The sequence below is a fragment of the Lingula anatina genome, chromosome 3 (genome assembly GCF_051362555.1).
Source record: "Lingula anatina isolate TDL-2025a chromosome 3, LinAna3.0, whole genome shotgun sequence".
Classification (NCBI taxonomy): Eukaryota; Metazoa; Brachiopoda; class Lingulata; order Lingulida; family Lingulidae; genus Lingula; species Lingula anatina.
In genome coordinates, this window is record NC_141769.1 from 25,270,595 (window position 1) to 25,293,540 (window position 22,946).

Here is a 22,946-nt window from a genome sequence, read left to right on the forward strand (position 1 = left end):
CATTCAGACACTTACCAATTCTATGCATTAATCATGATGTCTATTTTTTAATTATTTCAATATATCAATTCAAAATGTTTTCAAGTGTAATTTCTTATAGATTTATATATTTTGAGTACTGTCATATTGGTAACCCTTAACATTTTCATTCATACATGCAGGAATGAACACGTAAAAATGCGTGCACATACTTACATGCTTGTATTCCCCACATTCATTTGTGTATGCACGCACGCATGCAAGTTTGCACACGCAAACACACAGACAAACGCTTACGCAGACGCACACTAGATCAAGTATGAATGTAGACTGAACGTAATATTGGAGTGCTGATTTCTGATTTTCTTCAAGGGAAGCACAAGTTCCTGTACATGAAAAACCATGTAAATTCAGTTAGTTGTAGCTTTTTAATTGAGTTTTTGTAATTGGGTAACTAGTTTTTCTATATGACAAATTAATTGAACTTTTTTACCCCTTCAGAGCTTGGACTAAACTTTGATCACATTGTGCAGAAGGTAAGTCACATCTTGTGATTGTGTTAGTTGTGCCATGATTGCAGCGCTCACAATTTGAAGTACAGCTCATTGTGTCAAGCTCACCTGATACATCTGTTCTGTTTTCTTTACTTGTAGATTTTTACAATGCATTTTTTTGCATTGCAGGCCTGCATGTTTGCATTTGATTTGATTATCAGTTTTAAATTAAAAACTCTGCTTTACATTATTTTTTAATTTATTAAAAGATCCAGTTGCTTCAGCATAGAAGTATTGCCACATGCATAAAATTAACTTTTGTAAATGTGATGTTGGTATACAGTGAGGAAATGCCATATTTGCTGAACTACGAGTATAGCTTAAGTTATGAATTATATAAGCTTTAAAAATATCCACTTATAACAAATTTTTTTAAAATTATTTACAACACAATATTACACACTGGATAAAAATTTCTTTTTGTATTCTTAAACAAAATGCAAAGCAAAACAGTTCAAAATCCATATGCCTTGCACTGTTGTAAATGATATAAAATGTGATACATTGAAATACTATTTGCACTTAATTAAATTGGTTTAACACCTGGATCTTAATTTACATGAGATATCTATTTCATACATAAATCAAATTATTAGCAAACTCATGTGATAAGCCTCACTCAATACTGGGAAAGGAATATTTTCTGCCCTTCTACATGTGGTTTGTTATGCCTTTTAGTCAATAAAATCAGCAAAATAACTGAAACTTAAATTGTATGATTGAAGATCATGGAAGGGTAAAATACAGTTTTTGTTTTCTGCATGGCATGAGAGTTTTATTTTATCTGTGAATGGCCATGAAGATAACCCCTAAAAGATGAATAAATTCAGAATTTTCTGAAATTCCCCTTTGTCTATTTCCATGGAGGCAGAAATCACTTTAAAACATGGAACACTGTCAGAAGATATTACCATTCCTTTCATTAGCCCTCCCTGTGCAAATTGCACCAGAGCGCTGAAGACCATCAACATGGGAAGCAGAAGCCCCAAGAGAATGATTTAGGACAATTAAATCAGCCAACTCTTCTTGTTATTATCCCCAGGAAAGTGATTACTTTTTGTGGAGGGTTTTACCAATTATATAATTTAGAAGATATATATATATGCATTATCTTTTGTGTCTCTGCACAGTCATCTCGTAGGGACTTCAGCATATATTGCAATGCAATATTTTTCTTGTGTGTTTTCATCAGTGTTAAAGTTTTATGACATATTGTGCATGATAATATTAATTTGAACAATATCTGTTGCTGTCACGATATATTGTGAAACTTCTCAAAATACGTAACTGATATGTGGAAAATTACAGACATTGTTTTCATTGTTCATACACATCACTTTGTCTGGTCATATCATTAAAACTAAAACAATTAAACAATATCACGTACATGTGTTCAGAAAACTCATTTTCTGCTAATTTAACACCCGTGACAATGATGTAATATGAATTTTTTTTTTTTGCATGAAAGTAAAGTAATTGTTCACAGATTTCATACTTAGTAAAATATTTTATTATTATTTATGATAGATAATTTAGGGTCACTCACAAAAACATATACCATTGGATTTACTCCTTTTTCAGAATGTGGATCATCTTTTTCGGGTGTCTACAGGACTGAAATCATTTATTATAAAAATGGGGTGGGTTTTTTTTTTCTAAAAAAGAGGACCTTTTTACCACAAACTAAGAAATGGAATAGAACCTACAAATAATTTATATTTAGAGCAGACCTTTTCGCGACCAAAACCTCCACACACACACACACACACACACACACCCCTGGACCTTTGTTAACAAAGCTTTGTTTTAGGAATTATGATTTATTATTGCTGCGTGGAATAAGTAGGAAATTATGGTAAAAACCATTTGCTTAATGCCATAATGATTTATGCAGAACGTATCATTTTTATTGTTAGAGCATCATTATAGTAATTGCTCCATCTTGTTTTTGCAAGGCAGGTCTAAAACATTTAGTTAAAATGATGTGTCTGATATCTAGCAAGCACTTGTCAACCTTAGTCCTGCAATTTACTCTATATCAGTGTTTCTACTTGAGCAGTTCAGCTTGGAAGCCTACATATCAGTCATGACTTGTCTCTAATCTAAGAATAAGCAATTAATAATTATCATTTTAGCTTGCATAGCGCATACTTATATTTATAATGCATTGTAAAAACTCTAAGCTGTAGCAGAAAAGCATTAATCAGCTTTTTGCCTTTATCATTATTGGAAATGTTCTTCAATTAAGGAATATGTATAAAAGAACTTCTCAAAATGACATTATATGATTTACATTGCAATAAAACAAAAGATTATGATAATGCATGAGATTCAGTTTTAAAAAGTTGCTGGGCTAACAATAGGATACAGATTTTTGTCAGTGCTAAAAACCAATAGTTGGTAGCTAACCGAAATGAAATATTTTTCATCAATTTTCATCTATAAATCATAAATCATTTTAAGTAAGCTCAGAAATTCAACATGTCTAGAATATTTTAGCAATTTTATTGAAACAAAAAAAAAATGTCTGTTGTGAGCCCAGGAGATAACATTTATACAGCAGTTCCCACTCCATGTGGATCCCCCATATCATGATGACTGGACGACTTTGAAGACTTTGAGGAGACAGTGTCTCTGGACTGAGAGTCTGACTGAGTCAAGCCATTCAAGTCTACATACAGTCTAGGTGGCTTCTTTGGGGGCAGGGGGCAGCTCTCAGTAGGTGTGGTTGGAGATTGGGCGTAGGGAGTTTGGTCTGAGGACTGTCTTGGGAAAGGGCTCCTTCTAGTGTTTGGTCCATGTTCACCTAGTGGCAGAACAGAACCTGGCAGAGGGCTACCTCTTTGTAGAGAGCCTTGTCTTTGCTTAATGTCATATACTTGTGGACCAGGTAGAGGACTTCTTGCACCATTACTGATGTCACTTACAGGAGATAGTTTACCATCTCGAGACTTTTGTTTTGGCACAGCCCCCTTTTTTAATGAACCATCACTTCTGCTGGAAGGAATCTGCCCTTTACTACTGGAGCCCTGAGACGGGGCTGGGCTCTTACGGGGGCCTTCACTTACATTGGGTAGAGAAAAATACCCATGGTCAGAGCCTTGTGGAGGAATGGGGCTCCTATTCCTGGGAGCCCCCACCATAGGCCCCGGGCTCTGCTGGATACCATATACTGGAGCCAGAGCAGGGTCCAATAAATGAGCTGGAGGCAGGGGGAGGGGACCCCCAGGGACGTCAGGGTAATACCCTGGATCATTTGGCATATACCCTGGGAATCCATAATACTGTTCAGGAGGACCACCCTGGGGAACATAGTCCATGTGTGGGGGTAGGTCCTGGGGGTTGATGTTATCTTCAGTATACTGATAGTCTGGGTCCCTTAATCTATAATACCCTGGTTCCTCAGGGTAGCTATGATCTACATGTAAGTCCTGTGGGTATAATTGATTGTCTGTTAGAGGGTAATAGTCTCCATTGCCAGGGTAAAAATGTTGGTCCTCATACTCATAAGGATCTTGGTAGTTTGCATGATCATGTGGGTAATAACCACGTTTATTTGTTGACCCCATAAAACCGAGCTCTCCTTCAGAAGTATACTCTTCAGGAATAGGATATGCTTGCTCCTTTAAAAGTTTGAGTTCAATAGGGTCAAGTTCACTTCTTCTCGTAGTCCCCGTCATTGAAGATCCACAGAGAGACTGAAGCTCGTGGTCCTCACCTCCACTGTGAGGCTTGCGGCCATTGCTGCTCCCATTACGTTTCCCATTCATGGTAGGTTTATTTGGAGAGACGTCCTTGCTTCCTTTTGGGCAAAGACACGTTCGAGCACTATAAGCTAACAGGGCAACGATCAATAAAAGTCCCAGGCCCCCGGCAGTGGTAATACCGGCAATCATACCAGCACCCATGATTACTCGGTGAGAGTTGCTCTGAGCCTGGGTAGGAGGTGCGGCGTATACTTTAAGGTTAAACGTGGCTTCACTCTGTCCTGACAGGTTCTCAGCTAAGCACTTGTAGACCCCACTGTCGTTTGAGTGGGCACTTTTGATATGAAGTGTGTTGGTGAGGTTGTATAATCCATTTTCTGTCACATTGTACCTGTTACTGGTCGACTGAATTTCGGTCCCGTTCATAAACCAAGTGATTTTTGCCTTTGGATTGGCATATATGACACAGTCAAATGATACGGGACTGTTTTCATTTGTGACCTTAGATGAACCATTTGTGAGAACTTTGGTAGAGCATGCGAAATTATCTGCCTCTACATCTGACCAGAGTTGGTTTTTCAGTTTCAGTGGAGAGTCACACATAGGGACGTTAGTGCCGAACTCCCAGATTAAGTCTGCATGCACCAGCCAGTGTCTCAGCCATCGTAAATGGCAATCACAATTCCAGGGATTTCCATAAATCCGCAAGATGTTAAAATTGTTTGTGAAACTTTGCTTGATTCTTGAGTCTAATCGAGCAAGGCTGTTGTGTGCTAGGTTCAGCTCTGTGAAAGACACGCCCAACCCTGAGAACGCCTCAGGTGCCACGTATGTTAACTTGCACTCGGCAAATGAAAGTTTTTCTAATCTGGGTAAAATCAAAGCATTGTTGTCAATTCTTGCAATGGCATTACCACCCAGATTGAGTTCTCGTAGCTTGTTAAGATTTTGAAAGGTGCCTTCTGGAATATATTTTAAGTCATTTCCTTCGAGGTCAATGAGAATGAGATTGCGTAGGCTGTGAAATGCATTCTGAGATATTCTTTTTATTCGATTATTTTCAAAATAAACCTCTTGTAAAGAAGGATATGCATCGAGATCATTGTTTCCAATAGATTCAAGTCTGTTATTTGTCACAAAAAGAAAGTGGATGCGATTCCCATTGGTCAAATTTTTTGGAATACTATGTAGATTTCGGCTTTGGCAGTGGGCTTGAAGATGAGACTTTTGGTAGATTACGTTGCAGTGGTTAGCAGCGTCCACTTGAGACAGGGAATCAATCAGCAAGAGGAAGAGAAGTGGAAAGGTTACCCAAATCAATGGACCTAGGGGAGCCATCATCCTGGCGGCTTGGCACCGTGAAGACAGAGCTCTGGTGAAAATGTTATCAAGTTGGGCTCAGCTTGTAATCACATTAACTCCTGATAGCCACAGTTAAATTCTCCCCGTTGCTTGGTACACTGAACAGATGGTAATCAAGTAGTGTGCTTTTGGAAATTTCAGGAGATTTTCTTTGAAAAAAGTCAATTTACACTGATGTGTTTAGGGTATAAATTAAATCCAGGAAATGTTAGCAAACCCCTCAGATAAGTCAGCTGTTTAACAAGACGCTGGCAGACGCCAAAACAGTTTAGGTTTCACTTTTATGGTAATATCCTTTTCCTGGGCAAACCCAAGTGAATTAACAGCAACTGTTTGTATCAGGTACAGGAAGAGCACCAGGTGTTTTCTAGAATTTTTCCGTGTGTGTCACTGCAATGGCGAATGATTTCTTTGACTCAGATGTGCAGATCAATTACACAGTAGTATTATTGAGGAGCATCCAGTGCTTTGAGCAATGGTTTGTCTGGGTGGAAAAGCCTGAAGTTGCAGCCACGTAATAACTGTCAGCATGAATTATAAATGTCCAATTAATCTTGCTCCTTCAAATATGCAAGCACACTTATGGTAATCAAGCTGGCATCATCTCACCTGCGGGGCCAGGGGAGAAAAATTGACAAATTGCAGTGCACTTGGCAACAGTGTCCAGTTGGGAAATTAATTTTAAACGAAATCCGCTTGATTCAGTATCTTGAAGAGATAAAGGTTAGTTTAATACCTTGAATGATGACGAGTTTTGAAATGTCCAGATGGTCTGAATAATATTTCTGTCATAATTTACCAGCCGTCACTTTCTGAGAATATAAACGTCTAGAACTCCTTCGTCACATGTCTCTTCCAGCCTGGGGCTTGGATATCATATCCAGTTCAAATCACCCCTTTGTTTGGTCTATTAGCCTGATGTAAGTAGCAACTACACACTAAATTGGCTTGGTTTCCTCCACAGGAATCCTTAATGATCCTCCCTGTAGAATAAGTCTATCTCCTTTACAGAGTGGGTAAAAAAATCCATAGAAATAATCTGCTGAAATGTGCAGCAAAGATTAGTGCTCAGATGTGGATGATTGTTTTTTAGCCCTCAGCAGAATATTGGACGTTTTTTATGGTAAAGTGAAAAACTTACTCCTTAATGAGGTGTGCTTGTCCAGTGGTTTCACTGCAGTTTTCAACCACAATTTATAAATGGTTCATTCATTAAAATTTTTGGTCCAAATCCAGATGAACAGACTTTTGATGTTTGTGGTAAGTTTCGACACCTCTAGGTATTTCCTCTTTTCTGAATTTGACCGCTGGCTGATACTGTGATCTTGCTGCGACCCGTGAAAATGATCCTGAGGACGTCGTTGATCACACTGTTTTTTTCACGTCATACTCTGAAAAGAAAAAGATTCATCACTTAAATAAATGATTAACCACATATTCTTAACACTGAAACCGCAATTTTTTTAACACCGAAAGTAGAGATCAATTTCCCTTACTGGCTTGTGTTCTTTGAGTGCTTTGATATCTATTTTTATCATAAAGCATGCTGTGCATTGTAAACAGTAATAGGATAGTAGAACCATAAATATCAATATTACTGCTTAAAACTGCGGTTGTAGGAATTGGGATTGACGTACATAGTTTATAGGTGTACCTAACAATTTTCTCTCATGGTTTAAAGAAATGCTAGAATGCCATTCACATTCTGAACAACATGGTTTGAATTTTTTTCAAACAACTAACACCAGTGTTAGTCAGTTGTATTACCAGTAAAACTGTACCCAACCCCTTCAAAAACTTCGAGAATTTTACCTAGGCTGACATCAGATATTTAAAACATTGACATGGCACTGGGAAAACACCCAGTATTTTGTTCTGCTAACATTCCATCCAAGAAGCTGTGGTTCTTGCTTGGTGGTTTAGAAATCAAATTTTACATCTGATTTGATTATTAATGAAGAGCATACTAATACACGATTCTCTTCAACTTTTAATTTTACCTACCAAGTTATGGCACACTTTTTTCCCTTTCTTCAACTCTCTTGATGTGTTATCACTCCCAGATGGTTTGGCTTTTTGAAACTTATATATTTTGGGAGGATCTGTATTTTGATGGTGTGCAAAATTTCTTGGGGAGTCACAGAGGGAAGTGAGAAAAATTTTTACACAGTCTGTTATTTGTGAAGTATTTTTGCAGAATGTGAAAACTTCAGGTGATCTTGAATTCTGTTTTGTTTGTTTCACTTGATTACTTTCATTTAGTAGGTTATATTTTACTTTTTACAAATAAATAATTGAGGAGAAATTCTGAAATAATTCCCCCCTTTGAAAAAAGTCGAGAAGGCCACATTAGTTTCTGCTAGTTGCCTTTTCTGGAAATTTAGAGATGAAAAAACTCATCAGCTTTCCTAGAGCAGTTTTAGAGTCGTCCCACAGGAGTGTCAGTGGGCTGGAATTGATAGCATTTTCCCATAATATTTTTGTTTTAATAAGGGAGGTGATGAAAAGTTATTGGGATGGAAGGGCTAATGTCATGTGAAAATAATTAGCGCGGAGGAGCAAGAAAATTTGCCCGGTCAACTTATTTTAATATAGCAAACGTACAGTGTTCTGATGGAACAAAAGTCAAAGCCAATGACTTGGGAGTGTATTATATTTCATTTTTACAATAAGATCATGTATGTATGCTCAGCACTGACCTGATCATTGAAACTATGTACCAGGGACCCTTGCTCTCTGTATATGCTGACCCCTGAAGAAACTTAACAGACCTTACCCTGATACCTACAAGTTTTGAGAACAAGCAGCGACTCTGTGAACACAAAACACTGGTCAATAATCAGCACCAATCAGTTCTGTTTTTCTATTGATAATCGCCTGCTGGTTGCCCATAATTCAATATGGGTGATATCAAAATATTGGGGAGTTTTGTCTCTGTGTTGTTTGAAGCAACAGCCCAGTGAGAGAGGAGTGTGTATAGTTATTATACTGTGTTGTTAGCTTTCCCTCTTGCTAGGATTATATTAACATCATTGGTGTGGGGAATATACAGCGTGATGGATGTTTTAGAAGTGAATCAACAATATACCTGTAATATTAATGTTATGAATATGAAATTTCACGTTTTTGCAGATGTCTTCATTTTAATGCCAATGACAAAAATTATATTGCAGTACACCAGTAGATTATTGAAAAATAGTGTAAACTATACCGTCTCTGGGATATACATAGCCCCTTTCTTTTGATTCATTAGTTAGCATTGCCGAGACCTTTTCTGTTGCAAAATTTGCCAGTTATTTCAGTGTTCATTGACTTTAAAAATAATTAAATTACATAAAACAGTGTCCTGCAAAAATACTTGGTCAGAAATAATATCAAAATTCCTTTAACTATCCCTAAAATGATACAAACACCCCCAAAAAAATTCAGAACTTTTCCTACCTGACTTGTATCCCCAACTTTCAGCACAGCGCTTGCCACTGAGGGGAAGCTGTTCAACAAAATGTCTCTAGTTATGGACTATTAAGTCTCATTATTAGATCCCATGTGATATTCATAAATGCACCCAGTTCACACGCGCACACAATACTAGTGAGAAGACGCAATTTTAAAATGCAGCAGGGTGAGGATGTTCTATTATGTAATCAGACAATGGAATCATGCACCATTACATATAATGGCACCTGCATGGAGATGCTATCTGACCATTCCCATAGGCAAAACACTTAATATAATACAAAACCTTGCCACAGCATTGATGCTTATTTCTTAAATTGCTATTGTCTGCCAGTGGCCTGATGTAAGCCTCTATACTGATACAGCGTTACGGCACAGAGCGGCCACTTTTATTAACTCACCTGAGTCCTCTCAGCTCTTAATATATGCTTAGAATATGTACTTCAGTATTTTGTAGCAAACTTTAAGCGTCTCTCTCAAGAGCCCACTTTAAAACATATTCACTGCCACGCTTGCTCATATTAATATCTCCATAATTTGATGGATCATTATTAGAAATTTGATGACATTTCATATCTGACTCAGACATCACGGCTTCCATGTTGTGTCATTATTACAATGAATGCCGCTCTATTCCTGGTTTGTCTGTCTGTCCGAGGGGTCTGCTCATTAATTCCCTTGAAACTCAAGACACAAAGCAGTGACATAATATCCCTCTGCCATGCACAATATGTTCAGGACAGATACAGCCCACATGGTGGTTAATTGCTGTAATAGATTCCAAACCAATGAACTCTTTAAGCATTGATAAGATTTCCATGCTGTCATCTTCATTGGTTCTGGCAGCAAGTTTTTTCCTCCCCCCCTTCCCTCTCCCCCTCCATCCCCTGTGGTTAAAACGGCTTATTAGATATATGAGATTGTGCAATTCAATAATTGAAGATGATTTTAAAACAGATGATAATCATGATTTAGATAGCATCAAACATATTGGTTTTAAGAAGTTGAATCCCAATGGAGATTGCTCTTTTCTAACAGTTCACTGCTCATTGTGGATAGAAAAGGGCCCTTGAGGACATTTATGCTCACAATGGACAGCTTTTGTAATATCTTGAAATAATCATTTCTGTGATTTTCAATTTGCAGATGAATTATTGATGTACGATCTTCTACACAGGCAAATCAAATATAAATAAGTCTATGTTAGTACTCAGGAAAACCCGCACTGGCTGGAAAAAACTTGTGTTGTACAATAGAAACTAATGAAGAGCCAGTAAATTACCCATGCCGGTATATTTGAATAGGGTTTGAACTTACAGTTGCAGGCTATTCATAACCAACTGACCTAGTGGTCCCATAGATCAGTACGGATATTGGATCCGACTCCCATTTGAATTGTGAGTATACATCGCCAAGTCTTGAAGATCGAAGTCCGTTACTTAATTTCCTTCATCAAATATTGTTTTCTTTTGAACATTGCTATGTACTGATTGAAATGTATTGAATGATAAAGACTTACCTTTGTCTTACGTTACATGTAGATAAAGTATCAATATATAATTCAACAAATCAGAAAACAACCAGTGTAAACAAAAAATCCCTGGAAAATTTATCATCTAAAACTCCTGGTCAAGTGCACTCTAGTGACATTGCATTTGGACTAAGCATGGCAGAAACCTTTGATCTTAGAACAGGGTTGAAATAAATCATTACTAGCTATTACCAAACATGGTAGGTTTAATTAACTCTTTCCTGTTGTTGCTCTTAAGGAAAGTTCTTAATAATTCATAACAAGCAAATTCCAATATACAAGGGTGCCGCTATTTCATTAGGAGAAAACGCCTACAGGTAGTCAAGAGGCAGAATACTCTTCACCTTATTTATTGTTTGAAATAGCTCGGTTATGCCAGAAATCAGTTCATGCAAGCTGCTTTTCAATTGGAGGATAGGAGCCGTGAGCTGACCGTGCTCTTTACATATATATATATATATATCTTCTGAAATTTATTATTTCAACTGACATATTTTTTTTCATTTTGTAAATTACTTATCAGTTAATATACACTGTTTTTTGATAGAGCTTCTGTGGTCACTTTTATATCCATAATATAAAATCTTTTACAACTGACATGATGCTGAACCTTTATCTCTAAAACAATTACACTGGCATACCAACTTTACACTGAATTCTAATGTACATCTTTGCATCAGTTTATCAGATGCAGTCTTTATGAAATCAACAGATGTTTAACTACCCTATAGAGACAACTATCACTCTATCATCATAAAGAACAGACGGACCCTTTTAAAGTCAGTAAATTGACCATTACCAGTACCTAAGTAGCCTACCTGAGATTGTAATCTCCTGCTCACTAAATTTGATTACCTGTAGTCAATTCAAATAGATGTTATCAATTACCTAATATACTACTGCAGTACATGTACATAGTACCTCAATAAAGCTGGCCATGTTTGACTTGGTGTTTTAACTTAGTTGATTATGGAATGCCTTCGTAGTTCTGAGTAATTGTGAAAATAATAATAAGATCTACCCCCAGCTCACCAACTTTTGTATTAACAGCTTCACTAATAATGAAATAGCATTTACATGTATGTGTCAAAATTGATTAGAACAAATGATGAATTATGTTTTATCTCTTAGATACATTTAATATTGTTAGGAAAATGTTGAAAACAGATGTATTTCCAGGAGCACTGGTTTTGAACAGTGAATTTCTATGGCAACTTATCTTTCGGCTTGTGGGGGAAATAGTTCATAGTACTAGTACAAGCCAGGAATTCCAGACAGCTTTCACTAAACTAATGAGGACATAATACACTTTTTTTTTCTCAAGCTGACGTGCTTTGGCCATGAATGAACAGACAGAGAAAACTCTTCCAGCATTCATTCCCACTATTAGGAAGTATTCTAAGACTGTGCATCGATCATTTAAATTACCCAGAACTGAAGCATTTCTCAAACGCAGTTGATTAGTTGGTTGTAGGCATGTGGAGAGGAAAAGTCTTCCTGGATGCTTTACAGAAATTCTGAATCAGCTACCACAGATGTTTCAGTTTATCCTGTGTAACCCGGATGGTTACTTAATTGTGAGCGGGTAGCAAACTTGAAAACACCGAAGACATCAATGGTATCTCATGAAGATCTTTATTTGCTGACGGGCTACAATCTGGCACGCAGGCAGGGACAGTCACGACGATCTCCCGGGGTCTCTCTCTTTCTATCTTAGAGGCCCAGTTCTTATAGGGAGTCGTACCGATTCCTGCGTGCCGTAAACTATCAGTAACGTAAATAACTATGTCCTAACTAAACAATCGATAATAAAACTAAGTACAGGGTCTTCGACACTTGACACTGCTGCCCTGCACATGGATATATTCTCCGGGTTGGAAGGTTATATAACGCTCGGACCTGGGACTGTCTTTACCGAAATTATCCCAGGTGTGGCGACTTGTTTTTGGTGGAAGAGATCAAAAGAACCAAATGGAAATAATGAGGCCTAAGTACCTCTACGAATTTAGGATAGTCACCGGGTCTCCCTTTTCTGTCAACTGAAAGAGGTGTACCTTTAATTATCTTAATTTATTACTTTACCGGGACTTTTGTTTCTAGTTTTGGTTTCTCTTCCGTGATTATGCATGCGTCATAAAGACAAAAACAAATTGTATAACACTACCGTGTTATACCTGTAAATAAACCCAGCCCTTTTTTTTAGACATTTTGAAGAAGACTGGTTTATCTTTTGGTTTAGTCCATTTGTAGTATTTTTTTATTCTCTGTGTAAATATTTGAAAATTTTGACAGGGCTGTTTATTGATTGAACTGATTAAGTAATAAAAAAACTCACTAAAGCCTTTTTCTCCATGATATCTCTTGAAAATATCAGCAAGGTAGTGATCGGATCATTATTTACTGGACATATTTATCCATAACATTTTCTGTTAAATTTACAAAAGTTGAAGACAACTGGGCTTAATAACACCATACTAGTATGTTCATTGAAGTCAAAGTGAAAAGACCCAGGGCAGTAGGCCAAAGGAGACTTACGGTAATGACTCCATCATTTCAGTGGGCAAAAATGATCAGTCTTTCAAATTCATCATCCAAGAGTCATAAAAATTAATGAGTATATTTGTAGTGCTTTTACTGTAAATGATAGAACTGTAGAGTATCCTGCTTTTCAATTTTGTTGCTATCACGCAATACGAATGCTATTTTGGGAAATTATGACTTTAAAAATGCAGTATCAAATTTCACCCATTGAAAAGATGGAGTTATTACTGTAATATACACACACATCCAGTGCCTCTCTCTCTCTCTCTCTCTCTCTCTCTCTCTCTCTCTCTCTCCCCCCCCCCCCCCCATCTCTCCCAGCATGTACATCATTAATGGTCCAAGTCATGCAACTGCAGGACACAGTGTGTTGACTACTTTCATCTGTCTGATTACAAAACAAATTATAAACGGAAGAAAGGCATTCCTCCAGGACCAGGTATACTCTGTTATTTTATTAACTGCCAAACTTCATTTTCATTTATGGTAATGTGGGGTTGATGTGTTTAGTGACTTTAGGGAGCACCTTGGGTAATAACCATTACAGCCTAGCAACTAAGAGAAAAGGAGAAATTACAGAGTGGAAGCTTTCCCTGTGCCATTACTCTCCAACTCAAAAGAAGGCAGTTTTTAATGACATCCTGTGCCTTAACATGGCAGTAGTCGCTCAGGTGCTTTTACTGTGGTTTTACAAGGATTTACCAAAGGATGTGTTGTATTGATTAACTAGGGAAAAAACGAGAACACAAATCAGCAAAAACACTCTTGAAGTAATGCAGTAATGCCTGTCATGTTGAAATTATTCAAGAGCATATAAATGAGAATTTTTTATTGAAGTAACTGGTTTTTGTACTTGTACATGTATATGCAACCACTTGAAACGCTATGATCAGTCAGAAAAAAAACACCATTTATTTGTCTGACTGATGCTGACATTGGGCGCCAGAGCAAGGGTTTTACTGTACTTCATGCTTGACAAGCAATTTATGTGAGAAAAATCAAATTAATTACCTGGCTTGGATCTTTTGATGGTTGAGCTAGCTGTTCTGTTGTACTTTTACTGTTACTTTTTATCTAACATAGTTAAGTAATGTAGTGAAAAAGAGCAATTGGGCTTTGAGTGAGGTTCACTGAACAAGTCACAACTACATCCAGATGATTTTTTTATATTTGATTCAATAACTTGTGATTCAGTAACTTTTGTAATTGAATACAAGAAGTAGTGATTTTGTGTAATTCGAAAAAGGTTTACATGTTGCATATATACTTAAACAAAGCTTGCCTGAAGAAGCAAAGTCATAATCTAGTTTCTTTACATGAGATATCTTGTCCAGTCGAATTATTTTGTACTCTCATCACAATGAAGTTGAGTTCTTTAGAAGAAGACTTGCACTGAAATAAAATTCCTGCACGCAACAACAGCATTTGACTATGATGATCTGGCTATTCCATGTAAATTGGGGATTGTCTCCTACTTTTAAACTTTTCTGCTTTGTAACAGATGCACTGTTTACCACAACCTATAAAAATAAGAATACAGAAAATAATGATATACAGAAAAGAGACAAATGTACCGATACCTTCAGAATCATAACCAGAATAACAGCTCTTTTCCTAAAATTAAGATTGACTAAACCCTTGACCTATAGATCACCTACAAACTGCAATTATTCCAAATTATTTATGGCTAATTTATCAGTTGAGCTAGCTATCCTGTCTGCAGATGATCCCTGCTCTGTCCTGCTTTGATGCCTTGTATGCTGACAATGGGAACATCTCCACACTTGTTGCATTGCTCATTTTGGTAACTTCTCTCTGTTCCAGTTGATGTCTCTGTTATAATACTCTCCACTTATGTTATGGATATCATATATCAGACAATTGCAAACAATATAGATATGCTGGTGGTCACAATTGTTGCTCAAATTATACACCAGGGTCTTAACATGGATTCGGGGTTTGACTCAGTCTGTGGAAAATTTCCCTTCATAGATCAGTTAGAGAAACCCCCAAGTCCAGATATTGGGCCTGTTGCATTCTAAGTAAGAAATGGGGATGATTTGTTAAATTTTGCTGTACTCGCATCTACAGCTAATTAATAATGATACTAATAATAAGTCTAAAAAAACAACAAGTAGATTATTGTCATTTTCACGTTGTGGTTTTGAATAACCTGCTGATGGTTAAGAAGACAGATGCTGTTATTTAGTGGACTTCAATCGATTTCAATGAAAGTAAAAAATTTTGTCTGTTCATGCTGCTAACTTTCACCTTTTTTTTGCACTGCCCCCTGGTGTAGGACTTGGAGATTCTAATCATGTTTATTGATGAATGTAAGCGAACAGATTTTATTACGTGTTATCTTTGACAACTCCTCACCACAGCTGAACATTTCCCAGATGAAAGATAAAAATCCTTTGTTACATATCGGGGAATTAGTAGATTATACATGGCGATGTTTCTAATTGGATACTTGATAGGACGAGTGGAAATGAACGTAGTTTTTTTTTTTTTTTTACCCTTTTCAATATCATACCACAGTATACATTATCTTTGTGTCAATTCATAATTCCTTGATAGACAGTGATGTCATCTTAAGTGATTATTGAGATAAGATAAATAAAATGAGGAAATAAGCACATATGCTGTATCTTCTTTTAATTAAAAAAACTATTCCACTCGCAGCATGATGCTGCTTCATTTGGTCTCCAAGTATTCTTCTTGTAATGTTAGAAAACAAGTTAAAATTAACTCATATGTTTTGGGGAATAGATTTTTTGTGGAAATTAAAACCATGACTAATCTGATAAACTTACTACTTGATCATTAGAACCTCTCTTAATGTGCATTATTCAGTGTCATTGAAAGTAATTTTCAGCATGTCAGCTTACTGTGAATCTAAATCAGATGCCATTCACTTTGTGTTCTATCTCTGCTGCTCAAACCACAATGTCTTTTGGCTTAAAAAAAACTGCCAATAAGGAAGCCCAGCATTAATATGTGCTTATCATGTCAGTGAAATTGTGTAAGATTTAGGAAGGAACTGCCAACCTTAACACCTTCCTGTGTGAGTAGTCTGCACTTAGACATTATGGAATCCCATTAAGATGGCTTTTGTTTGGTCTTTATCTTTATTGCTAACCCAAAACACAAACAGCATGAGATAGATACACACAGTAGATAAGCTGTGTAAATATTCAGTGACTTGGTATTTAGTAATTATTAATAGAAGTACGTTTTGCAGACATATGAGGTATTTTGTCAGCTTCATGTATTATTCTGACTGAGTTCTGTTGACCTCTGTTGCAACTTTCCACATTATTATTATTATCATTTTATTATTATTATTAATTTAGTGAATATGTGGTTAAAAAAATATTACATTTGATATTAAACCTGTCTAAGGTAACTTTTTTTAGTCACTTAGAAAATGTTATTTTTCACATTAAAGTTTTTTGTTTCCCTAAAGTACATGCACTTGAAATCGGACTTTTTTATGTGGTTAATTCAGGAACCTTATTTTGGAAAACTGCTCATATCGCGAGTGATTCTGATGTATTTTGACATATTTTGAAATGTTATTGGCAGTAACTAAGTGCTGTGTGTTCATAAAGGACACACATAGAGTTCGAGTGTACTGACTCTGAATGTTACAATAATGTAGTAATGGTAATTTGTCAACATAGAAAGTTGGATTACTAATATGCCACCAGTGTAGAGCTGATCCAGCTCTGTGTGAAACTGACTTCTTTTCTTGTTGATATTTTAAAGAAGAAAACATCACAGGAACCCTGTGCCTCTTTTTTTAATATATAGCTTACCAGCCCTTCAGAACACCAGGGCCTACCAGTAGAATCTTCAGAACTAAGCAGAAACAGTGGCCATTTACTTACACTATTTTTTGCTCTACTTTTTGTGTGGTCAGAGTTAACATCACAGACTGCAGGATCAGCCTGTTTTTAAAAATATATATCTCTAAAATATTATTTAAGAACTTAGCATTGTAAAATGTGTGTCAATACCACCAGTGTGCATGGATGTCAAAATGGAGAATTACATTGAGACCAGTGTAAAAAGTAAAAAAAAACATGGTTCTCTCCTACTTACTGTTCCATCACCACCAGTTCTGCTTCATCTTAATTGAAAGTTATATATGCATTTCTTGTTCATTAGTTGACATAGACTTCAAGGCATCCTCAACACTAGACTTTTTCTTTTCATAATACCTTTGCATGTAGAAAAGTTCAGAAATACAAATTAGTATGGGTGTCTTTTCGCTAACCTCTAAAGATGGAACAAACTAGAGCCACCATTTGGAGAGAAAAAAGTCATGAGAAATAAGCACTGCTAACAAATAAAGGGAAACTAAATTTGACTTTTGTGACCTCTGCAAACTGACAACATAATATAGCTATTAGTTTAACTTTTCCTAATCAAACCTGACTGCAGTGTGACACAGCAACTTACATTGTCCACCTATAGGCGTGAATTGGTCCTGTGGCCATCTGATATTGACACTGCCCAGTGGTCAATTCACCTGTTCAATATCAGTATCAGCTCCTAGTTTATGTCTATGGATGTGTTAATGGCAAAGTCAACCTGTCTGTTGTTCCACCAATTCAATATTAGTATCAGATCTCTCTCTAGGCCTTGTTGCCTGCTAATGACAGGAGACACTGTGTGCACACTGACTATTACCACCAGGTGGGGTTAGGAGGTATTTGCCCAGGGGGTGATGACATACGGTATTTACTCTGTCTTTTCAAAAGGAAAATATATAAAATTTCATAATCACTAAAATTATACTTCTGTGTAGCATTTGTGGTGCTTTTACTGCATAGAATCGAACTATAGAGTAGCTTGCTTTTTAAAAAGAAATATGACCTAAGAAATACAGTAGCTGGAAAATTCACAATTTTTCCCTGTTTGAAAAGATGGAGTAATTATCGTACTGTTTCCTGTCCCCAGGTTGGCCAGTGTCCAGGCAGCATTCAAGTGGTCTGTTGACCACACTGCTGCCTTCACTGTTGGTCACCTTTGTTTGTGTTGATAGGTACAGGGGCAGCATAAGGGGCAGGCATCACAGGTGTTAAGATATAGGTGTATTAACTTTGCACTCCTTATGGGCACATCCTCCACTCCCCAAGTATTTCCCCCTCTCCTTCTAAATATGTGTGTGAATAGAGGCAGTTCTGTAGTGTGCATATTATTTGGTACCATTTTTGACTCGGTCATATCGTTTTGATGCCTTTTTTTTTTTTTTACTTAGACATATCCTAGGACCCAAAACGTTGTATGGATATTGTTTTTTAATGTTCATCAAAAAAAAAAAAAAAAAAAGAGCCATCTTTGTCACCTTGGGGTTAGGGCTGGGGTTAATCATAGTGGGTATGGATGAAGATGGTTAGTCAGACCAGTCCTTACCTGGAGGTTTTTCTCTGGCATTGTGGGCAGAGAATACTCATTGAATTATGTATGTGTGATGGTAGAAGTGACTTCAACCATCACATATGGATGTTAGGTCTTGGCTGTATCCGAAAGCTCATGGCTGATAAATCTCCAGAGGACAATTGTTAGATATGTACTAAGTGGTTTTATGATCATCAGTGACTGCTAAGAGATGATATCCCCTTCATTTGTTGATCAAAATTTATAATGAATTAATTTATGTAAGTGTATGCATTTTACTATTGAGCAAATTGTCATCTGTGTCTACTGTAAGTAACATTTTTGGTCACCTGTTATAGGACTAAAATTATACCAGGGTTTGAAAAGGAGTGATGTATTTCTCAACCTACCAATGAATGTATGGGTCAATCCATCTCCAGTAACTTTTAAGAATGGCATTAATATTGACAATGACAGGGTTTAACACAGTAAAATTACAAGCCATGCAAAAACCAACTTAGGATGACTTTATCATCTGTCGCACAAAAGGTGAAGACGCCTATAGTGAAATTTGAGAAATCTCTCCTCTTGTTGTTCGTTTACCTGTTAAATGTCAAAGCATGAGATCAGTGGCTTATCCAAAGTCTTTGGAGATCTAGAGGAAATATGACTTGGACAGCCATTGATAAGTTTGGGAGCACTGACAGGTCTGGTATGCTTGTGTGTACTTGTATGGTCCACTTGAATATTTGACCATCAAATTAAGACTCCTATCTTGTAATCACGGTCCCTGTGCCCTGAATATCCCAAGAATTAATTACAGCTTTGGAATTAACTGGCTCGCGCCGCCAGTAATTACGCCGCGGGATATTCAGAGCACAGGGACCGTGATTACAAGATACCGCGAATAGAAAATAGATTTTTAGAAAATAGACTTTCCATGTGAACGAAGCCTAAGTCACCTGTGTTAACAGAAATGACCACCAATAACTTCAGAGGACGGTCACACCCCCTTGCCATAGTGGCCAGTCTTTAAGCTATTTTATGGGCGTACCTAAATTGTTTTTAAATCAAAACATCTTTCATTATACTGATATCTAAACAATTGTTTTATATTGCCATGGAGTGACATTTACCTATGGGGGATAAATTATTGAGGGCAACTTAAGTTTAATTCTGGACAGATGCCCGAGGGACAAAAAGTAAGAACACTTAACCCAGCCAAATAACTGGAGCTCCTTTGAGGGTGAGGCATAAGATTTCACTAAAGCTGTCATTTTAATGTTTGTTTTTTGGATGATTGAGAGATGTGGCCCGACATGATTGTTGACGAGGCAAATTTTGAGTAGACAATTGAACAAAAATAGAATTTTTCAAGGTGCAGGTAATCAGGGCTGTTAGGCAGTGTACTATTAATTTAATCCATTGTGATCATTGGTGTGATATGTTATGCTGGCGGTCACATTAAATCATTGCACAACAATCACAAAATACAACAAAAAGAAAAAAAAAATGAAGAGCCTTGAATTGTACTTGTACAGCTTTTCAAAAACCTCTTTCTCTTTAACCTATTATGAGATTTGTTTCCGAAGCAGTAAATTTTGACCTGTAATTTTTCTTTCTTCTCTTTCCTCTTGTGGTTGGCCAGTGCCCTGATCCATCTGTTAAGTGTTTTGTCTAAATCTTCATTCCTAACATTATAACAAGAGCCTGTAATTTTACAAGGAGAGAATAATGTTGGCATGGGAAATAAAATTATCAGACACAATTCCCACAGATATGTCTTGTTGACAGCTTTTGTTTAGAATTTCGGAAATGAGAGGATATTGTTTCTAGTTGAATGCCAGGATTTGGTTTGATGGTTGGATTTCCAGCCCATTTCGCTAGAACAATTACTGCAGATGTTTTTAGGTTTGTACAATCTAAAACAGATCAGTGATGCCAATGCTAAACTTCTGCAGAGAAGCACATAGCTGGAAAGCTCACATCTTTACATGTTTTATTTCATATTTTTTTAATGAAGTCGGTCAATGCATGGATTAACAAAACATTTATCTCTTGTAAATGCTTTAGTTCATGGTATGATATTGCTGACTATTGAATAAAGAACCTTTTGAGGGTTGGTCAGGTTTAGTTGATGAGAAAAACCATAATTCTATGAATGTTTGTCCCAGTGCTAAGTATGGCAAGCTGTAATAAATCCAAAAGTAAGATTCTCCATTTCATTCATTTTAAATCTGCCTGTCAAATCCCTTAATCCTTATACTGCTTTAAACAGGGCAAATTCAGGTGGTCAGTTTGAGGTATTGACCATTGACTATTGTCCAGCTACCTGGCTCAGAGACTTAAAGTTTGACACCTCAGTGGGTCATCCATGTTGAGTGGCCAGTTCAGGACAGTTGACAGGTACAGATCTCGGTCCACTTTAAGATTAACTGTACTCATGTATTGATGTCCTTTACTTGAGCCAATCAGCCAGTCATAGGTATGGTATGGTATGGTATGGTATGTCTGAGATGTCCTGCAAGGTGAGAATTACCTATACCTGGCCTTGCGGGGCGTCTCAGTCACAGGTAATTCTCATCGCGGCATTTCAGTCTGGTTTTAAATTTTCCCACAAAGTCACAAATTACTGTTTGGTACATGAAAAGTGAATTTGGTGAGATAAATAGCCATGTGATACTTGTATGCCATTACAAGTCACATACTTCATGCAATATAATCCTTGTACAATGTCTATTTTATGTGGTTTAGTCAGTAAAAACATTATTATAGATGTCACACAAATAAAAGCTCGGATTTGCCAACAAATATACATGTAGTAATTTTTATTTTTGCACAAAGAGAACTAACTATAAGAGCTATTATCTTCAGAAAAAGTATATTTTGTTAATCATATAACAGTGTCTGAAGTTATGAATTATTGAAGTAACAAATGAGATCAAATCAGATAATTAAACCAAGTTAACAAGAAGTTTGCCAGGAATGCAGTAAATTATGGTCACCGAAATTAATTGAAGATTGGTATGATTTCCTGAGAGGCCCTAATCTCACTATTGCATGCTACACAATAAAAAGACCACAAGAGCCTTCCACATAGGCATAAGGGGCAAAACAAATTAAGAGGGAGCCAGAATCAGCACTTAACTCCAAAAATATTAAATCTCTGATGTTTTATCCAATATCTCATAGCTATGGATTTAACTAGCTGCCACATTGATTTTCTCCCACCTGTAGTTCATATTAATCAATGAAGGGTGGTTAAAGTGTGTGTTGTGTGGGACCTTTATTTGTGAGTTTGCCCCAGGAAACGTGCTTCCATAGGTGTTATAGACTTGCACTTGTTGCCTCCTCCCCTCCCCCCCATCCCCAACACCCCCCCCCCCCCCCGACCCCGACCCACACTCACATGTCCATGCCCTGTTTTCAAGTACAGCTTTTTTTGTATTTCTCTTTTCTGTTTGTTGACTAAAGTCTTTGCCAATAGAGTGAGATTTTTTGTTTAATAAACTCGCCATTTGTTCTCCTTTTCTCTCTTTTAAGTGACAGAAGATTAGAAACTAATCATGTGCATTTGAGCATTCTAAGATTTCTGAAGAAAGGTTTCACTTTTAATGGTTTGACAAGCATGGTGCTCATAATGCTTAGAACTCATTTTGTTCTCTAATAAATGAGGAAACACCTACACAAATTACTTCTAACAATACATGCCCCTTATTGTGGCCCATACCCATACTTATACTTCCAATGCACTGGTATAAGCATACCACAATTTGTTCAAAGCACTAAATGGCAGAAAAAAGCTGTTCAACTGATGGTGAATAATACTCAATCATCAATCCATTACTATCTTAATATATTTGAAAAGTGCTCCTTATTTTTCCGTTCCTATAATATAATACCAACTATATTTCCATTTCTATAATATTAAACCAACTACACAGTCCCATATTAAGTAAACACATCAGTGGCCCAAGGCTTAATAATGCATGTGCCCACATTATTACAAATAAACTTGAATTTTTCATGTCAAGTATGAATAAAAAGGTTTAGCCTAGCCTTTCTCTGTGGTCCACTTACTTTGCTTCTGCTCAGGTTTTACTGTACATGTATAGTACCTGTATCACCAAGTCCCTGTTGGTTCAATTCCCTGTCCAACTTTGCTGTGCACACAAGTTTTTCACCTGCTAAAACCCCGTTGCAGTCATCTTGTACAAACAGAGCAACCAATTGCAGCATGAAATGACTGTTTGCTTTATTTGCATGTCAATCCCTTGAAAGGAGAAAGGCCGTCTGCCGTTCAATACTTCAATCATGTGACCTCTGTGCCAGCGTCTCCTGTTGTCATTATATCTGAGGAGGCGGGGATTTGTTTGTGTAAGGAGCCAGGTACTCAGCAAGGAAGCTCTCTTTCAGGATTATTAATGG

The 22,946-nt window shown here is 36.9% G+C and overlaps 2 protein-coding genes across 7 annotated transcripts in view; one reads left to right on the top strand and one right to left on the bottom strand.

Moving 5' to 3' along the window:
- The window catches only part of LOC106171495 (protein YIPF5), a 33,846-nt gene that overhangs the window by 2,144 nt on the left and 8,756 nt on the right, over positions 1-22,946 (top strand). Inside the window, exon 4 of the mRNA XM_013551871.2 lies at positions 481-515. Within this exon, the coding sequence (XP_013407325.1) occupies positions 481-515 (35 nt within the window). The remainder of the gene's footprint in view (positions 1-480; positions 516-22,946) is intronic.
- On the bottom strand, positions 715-22,788 carry LOC106171493 (uncharacterized). Of its 6 annotated transcripts, none has more exons than XM_013551865.2 (2): positions 22,599-22,788; positions 715-6,993 (listed from the first exon to the last, which is right to left on the bottom strand). In XM_013551865.2, the coding sequence occupies exon 2, from the start codon at positions 5,579-5,581 to the stop codon at positions 3,086-3,088; it is 2,496 nt and encodes an 831-aa protein (XP_013407319.2). In that variant the 5' UTR covers positions 5,582-6,993; positions 22,599-22,788; the 3' UTR covers positions 715-3,085. The 6 variants fall into 6 exon arrangements, with proteins under 6 accessions (XP_013407319.2, XP_013407320.2, XP_086865267.1 ...); XM_013551866.2 differs by lacking the exon at positions 22,599-22,788 and adding an exon at positions 17,598-17,810; XM_087009141.1 differs by lacking the exon at positions 22,599-22,788 and adding an exon at positions 17,238-17,344.

Coding starts and splice junctions, on each gene's coding strand:
- LOC106171493 (XM_013551865.2), bottom strand. CDS start 5,581: ATGATGGCTCCCCTAGGTCCATTGATTTGGGTAACCTTTCCACTTCTC.